Consider the following 12020-nt stretch of genomic DNA (forward strand, 5'->3'; position numbering starts at 1 on the left):
GTAACGTGCAGTGATCAAATATCTGAACAATGGTCTAAAGAACATGATCTGGGGTAAAACAGAGATCCACCCTTGGTATCGTTTTAACCATCAAGGTTACATCGCAGCGTGATCATGTTGTGTTCCCGACTCAACTTGTGCAAAGTATCTACACTTTATCTGAGGACATTTCATGTCCAGGATTATATTGTAATGTTATAGGTCTGCACAGTTATGTTGTAATTAGCACAATTCCACCACACTCCATAATTTTCTCACACCACGCTCATTACCCTGCTGTTGGAGTTTCTGTGTTCAGCACTTGATGTCTGATGGAAAATCCTCTGGACTGAAAGATGAGTAGGGAGGAGGAGGAAGAGAAGGGGGAGGAGGAGAAAAAAATAAATATTGAACATTTGTAGAGGAAGGAGGAAGGAGTGAGGAAGGAAGGGGAAGGAGGGAAGTGTAGGGCAAATCCCATGAAATAAGGTAAAAAGGAACAGGTATGTCACTGGTGATGAATGGTGGTAGATAAAGGTTGAAAAACAGGTAAGTAATGATGAGCAGCAATGGTGAATGGCTGGAATTTGGTGGTCAGCAAATATAACAAAGGCATAGTTAGCTTGATGGATTGAGAGAGGGACAAGATTCGTGTGACAGATGAGCAGAGAAGGAGGGGAGGAAGGAGGTCTTCGAGTGAATACCGGGATGCTGGAATTGGACAGTTGGCGATGGAGGAGGAGTCTTTTGTGGATCTTGGCTCATACACTGATACGTATTTTCAGTGGATGCAAGCGAACCTGAAAATTAGAGGAGCAATTAGGAACTGTTCATCCCAGTAAGTTAATAAAAAGGTTACTGTTCCTACAATTGTGAGATCCCTGAAAAGAAAGTGTCATCAAGTATAACACACTTTTTATTCACATCAATAAAGTAAAAAACAAACAAACAAGCATACAATTTGAATGACAGGTGCAAATAAAACTTCAATGCAAAACATTGAAAAACGAGTAAAACTATTAGAGAAATAGAATGCACTCTTCGATGTAGCGAGGTCGACCGATATGCCTCCGCCGACATTATTACATCATGATAATACTTATGCCAAATTTGATTTAAATCCCTTGAACTGTTCTCAAGTATTTTCACCTGACATGACCTCAGACCTCTTGATGCCAAAATCTAATCAGTTCATCTTAACATCATTATACTTGTATCAAGTTTGGTCAAAATCCAATCACTGGTTCACACGTTAGCGCGGTAACAGAACTTTTACCCAACATGACCTTTGACTTCGACTTCAAAATCGAATCACTTCATCTATGCATCATTATACAAACTTGTACCAAGTTTGCCACACTTGTACTATCACGGACGGATGGATGGAAGGACAATGTAAAAACATCATAGCTCATCATAGCATAGACAATGTAAAAACCTCCCCGCGAGAGGCATAAAAACTGTATCTAGTATACAGAAGAATGGGAATAGTATGGATAAATGAGGTTCGGAGGAAAGAAGATTGGGATCGGGGGGGGGGGGGTAGTCACTTATTATTTTTTTTGTTTACACATTTGAAAGCGATGATGAAAATGGCCACTTTAAGCTCATCCTTCAAACTTCAAATGTCGATGAGAAATATCTTTCCCGATCATAAATCACTGTCTGACCAAACCAACAACCTTCAAATGCAAAACTTGGCCTGAACTCTCAAAACCTCATCACCCTTGTAAACAAAACACACTTCACTCTCCCCTTTGACAAACCTGCGATGAGGTTGAACGTCTGACCATGTGGTGACACCTGCACTGGAGAGAACCAATTGAGCATGGAGCTCACGATAGGAAGCTGTCGAAGAATGCCCTGATGAGGTCGGGTTGCAGGAAGTGGGAGAAGTAAGGTCAGAATGTGTTTAGCTCAAAAGTTTACAGAATAATGAAAGTACTTCGAAGTAATGATGAAAATAAGAATCTTGGAGGCAACACAATTTCTTCATTGACAAGTAAAAAAAACAGACATACAATATCATAGCCACTGTTGTTTTAGTAATTTTGCTGTACGGAGTTAAAGGGCTAACCCATATTTATGGACAACTAAAATGGCCGCCAGTCTACCAGTCAACCATCTTCGATCAGATCATAAAATATAGTGAGGGACACGTGTATGCCATCATGTACTGTGGTTGTGCCAAGTTTGAACAAAATCGGATCATGCATGTCTGAGAAATGATTGGGGACACATTTAAGTAACAAAATGGCCACCAGTCAGCCATCTTGGATATGATCTCGAAAAAAAAAAAAGACGTGCTGATGTAAGCTATCATTTCTTATCTGGGTGCCAAGTTTGAATAAGATTGGTAAATGCTTGTCCGAGAAATGGTTGAGGACATGTTCAACATTGAGTATTTTTTGCACCTAAAATGGCCGATAGTCGGCCATGTTGGATCTAATCTCGAAAAAAAACTGACGAGCGTATGTGTACCATCATGTGTTGGCTGTGTTAAGTACGAATAAAATTGGTCCAATCATGATATGTTTGTAGATGCACATACGCATGCACAGACACGAAAATCAAGACCAAATCCAGACGCCCCAGTTTTGGATGAAGTCCAACGGGGACTAAAAATAGTGTTAATTTGTGCTCTTGCGTTGACTCTGGAGGCAGAGGTGATCCAATTAGATGATTGCAACATCTTGGCTGTACAAATACAACAAAACTACCTCCTGCTGAAGCTTCTTCTGGTTAGACTTCTGCAATTCTTCCTCAGCCTCTTGGATCCCCTTCAGAACCATGTCAGTCATGTTCTCCAGTAGCTGTATGAAAAATAATGGGTTAAACCAGTGTAAGTGTTAGGTACACATATAAACGGGCATTATATATAAAAAAACTTATCTACAGTTTTGAATTTGCAACCATCTTGAGCTCAAACAGGAGATGGAGATGGACAGAGGCAGGCATAGAAGGACAGAGGTGGGTGTGGAAGGAGATAGATGGACAGAGGTGGGCGTGGAAGGAGACAGATAGACACACAGAGGTGGAAGTGGAAGGACAGACAGGCAGGGGTGTAAGTGGAAGGACAGACAGAAAGAGGTGGAAGTGGAAGGACAGACAGAAAGAGGTGGATGTGGAAGGACAGACAGAAAGAGGTGGAAGTGGAAGGACAGACAGAAAGAGGTGGAAGTGGAAGGACAGACAGAAAGAAGTGGAAGTGGAAGAACAGATAGACAGGAGTGGAAGTGGAAGGATAGACAGACAGAGGTGGAAGTAGAAGGACAGACAGACAGAGATTGGTGTGGAAGGACAGACAGAGTTTGGCATGGAAGGACAGACAGACATAGCTGGGGTGGAAGGACATATGGGCAGAGGCGGGCGTGGAAGGACAGAGGTGGGCGTGGAAGGACAGGTGGACAGAGGTGGGCGTAGAAGGACAGGTGGACAGAGGTGGGCGTGGAAGGACAGGTGGACGTGGAAGGACAGGTGGACAGAGGTGGGCGTGGAAGGACAGGTGGACAGAGGTGGGCATGGAAGGACAGGTGGACAGAGGTGGGCGTGGAAGGACAGGTGGACAGAGGTGGGCGTGGAAGGACAGGTGGACAGAGGTGGGCGTGGAAGGACAGGTGGACAGAGGTGGGCGTGGAAGGACAGGTGGACAGAGGTGGGCGTGGAAGGACAGGTGGACAGAGGCGGGCGTGGAAGGACAGGTGGACAGAGGCGGGCGTGGAAGGACAGGTGGACAGAGGCGGGCGTGGAAGGACAGGTGGACAGAGGCGGGCGTGGAAGGACAGGTGGACAGAGGCGGGCGTGGAAGGACAGGTGGACACAGGCGGGCATGGAAGGACAGGTGGACAGAGGCGGGCATGGAAGGACAGGTGGACAGAGGCGGGCATGGAAGGACAGGTGGACAGAGGCGGGCATGGAAGGACAGGTGGACAGAGGCGGGCATGGAAGGACAGGTGGACAGAGGCGGGCATGGAAGGACAGGTGGACAGAGGCGGGCATGGAAGGACAGGTGGACAGAGGTGGGCATGGAAGGACAGGTGGACAGAGGCGGGTGTGGGAAGGGCAGGTGGACAGAGGTGGGTGTGGAAGGACAGGTGGACAGAGGCAGGTGTGGAAAGAAGACAGCCATAGGTGGGGTGGAAGCACATATAGGCAGAGGCAGGCATGGAAGAACAGGTGGATAGAGGCGGGCGTGGAAGGACAGGTGGACAGAGGCAGGCGTGGAAGGACAGGTGGACATAGGCGGGCGTGGAAGGACAGGTGGACATAGGCGGGCGTGGAAGGACAGGTGGACATAGGCGGGCGTGGAAGGACAGGTGGACAGAGGTGGGCATGGACAGACAGAGAGAGATTAGTGTGGAAGGACAGGCAGACAGAAATTGGCGTGGAAGGACAGATAGACAGAGGCAAGCGTGGAAGGATAGATGGATGGACAGGTGTGGAAGGACAGATGAGGGGCATGGAAGGACAGATGGATGGACGGATGCGGGTGTAGCACAGAAGGACAGACAGAGGTCTGGACAGATGTGGAAGGAGAGATGGATGGAGGAGCAAGGACAAACTGGTGGACGAATGTGGATACCGTGGAGGCAGATGTGGGGGAAAAATTTATATTAATGTATTCTAAATTGTAACAAAAGGAGTTTTAGAAATGTAACTGTTATGCTACAAGTTGAATTGGCTGTCATTTCTGGCCAAAACACTTTTGCCCTAAATGATAAGAAATGTGTTGTTCTGGAGCAGAGTGACCGAGCTGATAAACGAACCTTTGCCTAGAAATGTACGAAGTGGATTTTCGTCTAAAGGACACGTCTACAGTCTAGGTGAATAGCCCCCAACCTCTCTCTCATGAAAGTATAAAATGCTTTGAAATGTAAAATTGTTTCAGTGCAAGTACCTGAGGAAGTATTAGAATCTCAGTGGCTTGTACTCCTTGGAACTGACCAAGTACCAAGTTAGAATAAAACTCTCTGATGTAATGTGGAAGTGAATTGAATCGGGTTTGTCAAACTGTTAACTAAAGTAAGAATAAATGAAATAGAACCAAATAATATTGCAATCAATGGGGATTCTTAAGTTCATTGTATGAGGGTGAGAAGTGTATGGTGGATAATTAGAAAATAAATTGTGTCACAAGGAAGGACTTGTGTGGACATCAGTTTTATCAGTGTAGATAGGGTTTTTGTAGGATTTTATAACCAAATCGGACAAACGTTAAACTCTGCCTGAAGTCAAATAGGATTCCACAATCGGCCAGTTAGAATCCTTCAGGAGGACAATGATCACAATAAGGTGGGTTTAAAAAATCCACAACAGTTGGTGCCTGGTGACATGGATTCGAACCGACGTTGGTGCGGTGCTCATGACCGGAGGTGCTTAATCTGCCGGAGGCAGTGCCTGGAGGAACGACAAGTGCTTGAGCGAAGGTAAAGGAGAGCGCTCTCAGCAGGTAACGCATTTCAAACAAAGAAAAGTTCATTGTCAGATAATTTTATTGAGAGAAAGAAGAGGATCGGCGGAGGGAGTCCGTTTTAAAGTAAACGATAAGTACTGTAGTTGTTTTCGAAAAGTGCTGGAGAAGAAGAGGGGTCAGATGATAAGAAGAGGCTCGAGAAGGAGCCAGATGCGTAATTAAATGGGAATGATGAAGCGACATGCCACATGTTTGCATTGATAAGGACCGGCTATGAGAGAGATGGCCGAGGACACGGCTGAGACGCCGAGATAGGGTTAAAATAGATAAATATTATAAGTTACCCGTTTGTAAGAGTTATAAGAGTTACTTTTTGTTCATTGAACTCACTGGAAGTTTGTTGGTAGTGAGGTTGTTATATTATATTGTGTGGAGGTTTTACGGATTTGTAAATGCAATGATTTGCACGAAACGTTTTGTAGAGTGCAGGAGATGATTAACCGGCTGGGAGCGTGGTTGGTGATTTGCATTGAGATGCATGTGTTACTGAGAGTAAAAAATGAAACTTGTGCGAGTCCAATATTCACTGCAATGAAACGTGTTCTGTTGGGATTTTGACGATATTTTAACTCGTGCTGAGTTGAGCTGTGGGTCCGTTTGAAATGGCATGTTATTCAAGAGGATGAGATAGAAATGTGATTGGTATTTGTCACGTGATCACACGCGAGTCTATGATATGCAATGCTGTTTAGTGTATGTGCTGAAGCCATGACAGAGTAATGCAAACTGTGGGTTTTGCCTGTCAGAGTTTTTTCCTTTTTCTTACCACGGGATGTGGAGAGAACTTCCTGTTCCTTGTTCCTTGGTGTTTGTGGTGCACCTTCTCTACTGAAAGTTTAAAGTGAAGTCCATTTAGGAAAAAGTGTTGAAGTATTATTTAAAAACCATAGGGATTTTGAATAAATTGAAATAACAATTGTGAATGTGGGATATACTGTATTCGGAATGTGAAGTCTTGGGAGTTGAGCTCTCGCTGACATTGTGATGATTTGTAATTACACAACCCGGCAGGTTTAAGTGCTGGGCAAGCTCTGAGGACGTGTCAGAAATGTTTCGAAGATTTGATCTGAGTTGTAACCATTGTACTTAAAAGATGTGATTTAAATGTAGAAACATGATTTGGAATGATTTTAATGATTTGATGATGTTGAGCACGTGGGGCGATTCACAGATAATTGACGATTCCCTCGGATGGACGTTGAAATATTGTTTTATTTGTCTGTGAATGTTGAGGTTACCTGAACTTGTGCTGGGAAGGCAATGGCAAACAACTCAGTGTAACCCTTTGATCGATTCAGTAAAGGTAAATTCATGATTTAATTGGATAAACGCTGAAGATTTAATTTTTGATTTATGGATTTTAAAAGGAAATATTTTATTGTTTTGACCAAAAAGTTGTTTAAGAGAGTTTGGATGTTTATTAGTCTGAAGTTTAAGATGTTTTTCCAATACTGGGATAAAATTTGGGGAGGGTGTAGCTGCATGTGTAGACAGAGTGTTTGAGCTGCAATTTAAATGATATTTGCGTGATAACAGATCTGACAATTTTTGTACAACCGTTTAAAATGATTTATTTGTTTTGATAAAGGAAAATGGATTCGTAATTGAGAAGGACAGAGGAAGTGATAGATGGTTTGTGTATGAGTTGGAAAAATGGCAGCATGTTTGCTGTTTTGGCGAGAAAAAAGTGGACAGATGGAGAAATGTCAGAGATTTAAAATGTCGATGGAAATAGCAAATGAGATGGATGTTTTGAGTATACGTACAACTGGGATTTCTGTATATTTTAGCATGTTGTTTTGGGAAATAACAAGGAAAGGGATTAAAATATTGATATGACATATGATGCAATTTAAATGCTTCTATAAGAACCTTTGTCAGTCTTATTGAAATGCATGTGCCCATGACGTTTATTGATTGGTGTTTAATTGATGCTTTGTTTGTTTCGGAGTGTTGAATGCAGTTAAACGATGAAATGTACGATTTTGTCTAAATGAAGCTAGGACGATGGGAGAACCCAGATTTTGATGATTGAGCATTCAACACGTGATCATGCCCCTTCCTGAGGAGATAAGATGGAGCAATGTGGGAAAAGAAAGAAAAACCCCACTGAGGAGAAGGTTGAGCAAAGTCTTAACGTCGGCGTTGTGTGGTGCCTGCATGGAGGAATGTTCTCAGCCACACTCTCGATTGCCGCTCTGCAAATACATCATGAACTTGCTGTGGTTGCTTCAATGTACGACAGGCCTGGAGTTCCACACTGCGAGTCGTTTACAACATGTGTTCCTTTTCGTCTCCTTCAACCCAGTGTCCGGCCCAAACTTGTACTTGCCCACATCTACCTTCTCCTCAGCTCAAGGAGTGCTTCGATTGTGTTTCCCGTTGGGTGCTGCTCTATCCACACCCTGACCTGTTTATCTTCTGACTTCGGGTAGCATGTTTTCAATGTGTGACACATGCTGATGAACAGGCCATAAATTAAATGGAAACTCACTCATTTTCGGATATGAGCACTCGCTGCCATTGTTGATTGAACTTGAATAATGGAAATCTTTTCTCCTTCAGGAATGGGACATGGTAATCATGTGTCAGAAAAATTGTTCAAATTTTCCTTAAAAAAACGGGGGAGTGTGGGGGAAAAAATTTATATTAATGTATTGTTGTGGTTGAGGAAATTCGCAAACCACCATTCAGGTCCCGTAGGTGAGATATCTCTGTAAGTACATGTGTAGTTAGCCCCAAACCCGTTGTTTAGAGGGAATAAATGTGATTCATTTGGGCTGCGACCCTTTAAGATAGCCGTTTTTCTGTTCTATCTTTATTTTGAACCAACCACGTCTCAACCGCCATCACACAACAACCACCAACCGCAACGCCGCTTCACAACAACAACAACGCCAACAGCCATGACCTTTACCGTCACAGCTCGCTCCCGTAAACATGGCATCACCGCCATTCCAAGCGTCGCCATGGCCATCACCGCCACTTTAGGCCCTCCACCACCTTCACCTCTCCTCCTTCTGCGGCCATTCCCGCGCCGCTTGTGAACGCCGAGCGTCAGGCTGTCCTGGCCTCATGCGGGATGCGCGCTGAGCCGCGGGTACAAAGAGCGGCCTTTCCGAGGGGAAGTCGGATCAGGAATGATTCACGCCCACTTCCGATCCGTCCAATCATTAAGCGCGGGGCGATTTGGCCCCGCCTCCAGGCGCATCGGAGTAGAATCGATATATGCAAATTTGAGGATCAGGGGAGGTTCACGCCCACTTTTTCTCCGTCCAATGGGCGAGCGTGGCTCCGCCCCCGAGTTCATCCTGATCCAGAAATTTGCATATGGTTTCTCCTGCCGTACTATAAAGCGCCGAGCGCGGGGTGAATTCAGTCAGTTTCTGTTTCGGGCTCGGGCGAGTTGGAGAGGCGTGGCGGCGGCGAAGTGTGGCAGCAGCAGTCAAGACGGGTCTGGAGGAGAGTCGGTCTGTCGGGGTTCGGAGTCTGTCGGGGAGCTGCAGAGAGGGGAAGCCGGGAACGCGGTCGAGGGCGCAGTGGAGTCGCTCGTCGCGGGACCCAAGCAAGCCAGCTATCCTCTTTCCCCAGAGCATCAACAACCCCCCCCCTGTTTCCCCCCGCGCTGAGATAGTGCGAAAAGGGGGCCCCGTTCCCACCCCATTCCAAGCAGTGCCAACGAAACCCGCGGAGGAGTGCGGAGGCGGGGCACCGCCGCCATTTTGCGGCTCATCACAAGACGGGTAAGCTCCACGCGGTTTCGGCCCCAGGCTCGTCTGCCCCCTTGTCGTAGAGGGTGGCCCTTTTTCTTTTGCTTTGGAGTATATGTGTTGTCGGCGCCGTCTGTAAAGTAAAACTGTGTAAGTGTTGCCGTGTGCTCGCGTAGTCGGTAGTAGATCTGCATTGTGTTTCTTTTGTTGCAATTGCTTTTGGTGCATAATTGTTGTGTTTCTTTTACATTTGCTTTTTGTGCATAATTGTTGTAATTGTATATGTGTGCTTCCGTTTGCCGCGGAATAAATGTGCCTTATGTTGAACTGTTTTTCCCGTTTCGCTTCGTCTTTTCTTTAATTGAATCTCCATCTTACTTCACGTAAAGGGTTGGTAGTGGGCTAAATACGCCTGAGAATTAATCGGAACCGTCGAGGTTGACGATAACACCGCTCGGTTATCCCGATAGTACGGAACGGGTCGCTTAAAGTGGCCCGTGTCCGAAGTCGACCTGCGGCGAGGTGCGATCGCCTGGTCTACCCTCCGTGTGGGTACTTAGGTAGGTCGAATTTGGCGAACAACCCTATCCCACGCGGGGGGCCGATTGGCACGATCGTGGTGAGGCCGAAAGGCCCACCCGTGACTAGTTCCCGGCGTTAGTCCGAGAGGGTCACGACGGAATTGTCCGTCCGGTGGGCGACGTGCCGCGATTCGAGTTACGTGGCCGCTCGCACGCCGGCGGGCGCGAATTCGCAACAGTATTTTAAATTGTAACAAAAGGAGTTTTAAAAATGTAACTGTTATGCTACAAGTTGAATTGGCTGTCATTTCTGGCCAAAAGACTTTTGCCCTAAATGATAAGAAATGTGTTGTTCTGGAGCAGAGTGACCGAGCTGATAAACGAACCTTTGCCTAGAAATGTACGAAGTGGATTTTCGTCTAAAGGACACGTCTACAGTCTAGGTGAATAGCCCCCAACCGCTCTCTCATGAAAGTATAAAATGCTTTGAAATGTAAAATTGTTTCAGTGTAAGTACCTGAGGAGGTATTAGAATCTCAGTGGCTTGTACTCCTTGGAACTGACCAAGTACTCTCTGATGTAATGTGGAAGTGAATTGAATCGGGTTGGTCTAACTGTCAACTAAAGTAAGAATAAATGAAATAGAACCAAAAATATTGCAATCAATGGGGATTCTTTAGTTCATTGTATGAGGGTGAGAAGTGTATGGTGGATAATTAGAAAATAAATTGTTTCACAAGGAAGGACTTGTGTGGACATCAGTTTTATCAGTGTCAATAGGGTTTTATGTAGGATTTTATCATCAAATCGGACAAACGTTAAACTCTGCCTGAAGTCAAAAGGATTCCACAATCGGCCAGTTAGAATCCTTCAGGAGGACAACGATCACAGTAAGGTGGGTTTAAAAAATCCACAACACAGACATCGAGATAGATGTGAAGAGGGAGAGCGGACATTTATGGTTGTATTTTGAATTCTTGCTCAGATATTGGAAACTCTTTTGAGGGAGGACTCAACTTTAGTAACAAGTGTAGAGCTTTTCTGATTTATTCTGGCAAGTTTGCTACAACAACCTCGGTGATAAAACTTTGAATGAAACATCATTCAGTATTCCAATGAGTCATATCTGATGAAATAAAAATTAACCCAAGGCAATAACTATTTAAATCCAGCAAAGGAAATAAATTTGAGGGAAATCCAACCTAAATGAACACGAATAATAATGGAAAACAACCTACCCGGCTGCTTTCTTCCACTTCTTGTCCAGTTTCTACAATAGTTTGCATCAACGCTGCCATGTCCAATTCCTCCGTTACCATTCCAATGTAAACACAATCCAACCGTCCACCTGCCTTTGGGCCTACATTGCAGGCACATACAACATAACACATATTAAGGAATAACGAATCAAAACCAATAATCAAGTGAAGTCTTTCATTCCAAAATGCTATACAAACATCTTCAACCCAAAAATGGATAAGAAACTCCATTAACTAATATAACAGAAAAATAGAACATTTGCAACTCCCAGATATATAATTTTTAACCTGAGGAATGATAAATATGTTGGGGTGAAAATAAAGGTGGGGGAATGTAAATTCTGCTCCTTTGTCTGCATCATACAGTACTGTATATCGGTGCCATAAAAAATCCATTTCCTCTCGTTTTGTGCCTACCAAAGGTCAGGGGGATGTCAGGAAGCAATGATTTCAACTTCTGTCCCAGTTTCTGGTTAAACTTCTCTAGTTCCACCTGCTGGTCACTTGGATGGAACTCCTGCCCAGATACTTCATATCTAGACGAGAATTATAATGTAAAGAATGGTTCCAGAAACAATAACAAGCAACAAAACAAAGTAGAACTTTGGAATTAAAAGGAAAAAATAAAAAAATAAAAAAGATTTTAGATCATCATGATAATTTTGCAACCCTAACCAGCAATTCGGCCTACTGCGGTTCATACTCCATCAGGCATTGCTACACGATGCCACACCAACTTTCAACAACTTGTACGCAAATAACTTGTGTCATTTTCCAAATGGGGCTCATATTAACGATACTCAGATTGGGGAGAATTAAATTTCTCCAGCAAATGTTGAGGGAGAGATGCAAACCGATGAGGGAGAGAAGTTGAAGAGACGTTTTAGGTGTGATCCCCTCTTCAAATAAAAAAATGGAGGCTTAGAAAAAGGGCTCATGCCCGAAAACTCCCACGGTGGCAAGCATATAATCCGTGATCATTCAGTTGAGAAAATTTGTCCTTTTTTTCTGGCAATGCACACCAACTCTGGTCCTTCAAAACTCTAAAGACTATTTTTCCAAAGTGAGATTTGTTGTC

At 44.4% G+C, this 12020-nt stretch overlaps 1 protein-coding gene across 4 annotated transcripts in view; it reads right to left on the reverse strand.

The window, feature by feature from the left end:
* The window catches only part of PDXDC1 (pyridoxal dependent decarboxylase domain containing 1), a 100671-nt gene that overhangs the window by 4007 nt on the left and 84644 nt on the right, over positions 1–12020 (reverse strand). For all 4 annotated transcript variants that reach the window (XM_085860781.1, XM_085860782.1, XM_085860784.1 and 1 more), the window contains 6 exons: positions 11360–11478; positions 10922–11043; positions 2700–2792; positions 1746–1842; positions 684–779; positions 273–328 (listed from right to left, as the gene is read on the reverse strand). In XM_085860781.1, the coding sequence (XP_085716907.1) occupies positions 273–328; positions 684–779; positions 1746–1842; positions 2700–2792; positions 10922–11043; positions 11360–11478 (583 nt within the window). The remainder of the gene's footprint in view (positions 1–272; positions 329–683; positions 780–1745; positions 1843–2699; positions 2793–10921; positions 11044–11359; positions 11479–12020) is intronic.

The sequence above is a fragment of the Eptatretus burgeri genome, chromosome 17 (genome assembly GCF_056783735.1).
Source record: "Eptatretus burgeri isolate ZD-2024b chromosome 17, Ebu_testis_v1, whole genome shotgun sequence".
NCBI lineage: Eukaryota > Metazoa > Chordata > Myxini > Myxiniformes > Myxinidae > Eptatretus > Eptatretus burgeri.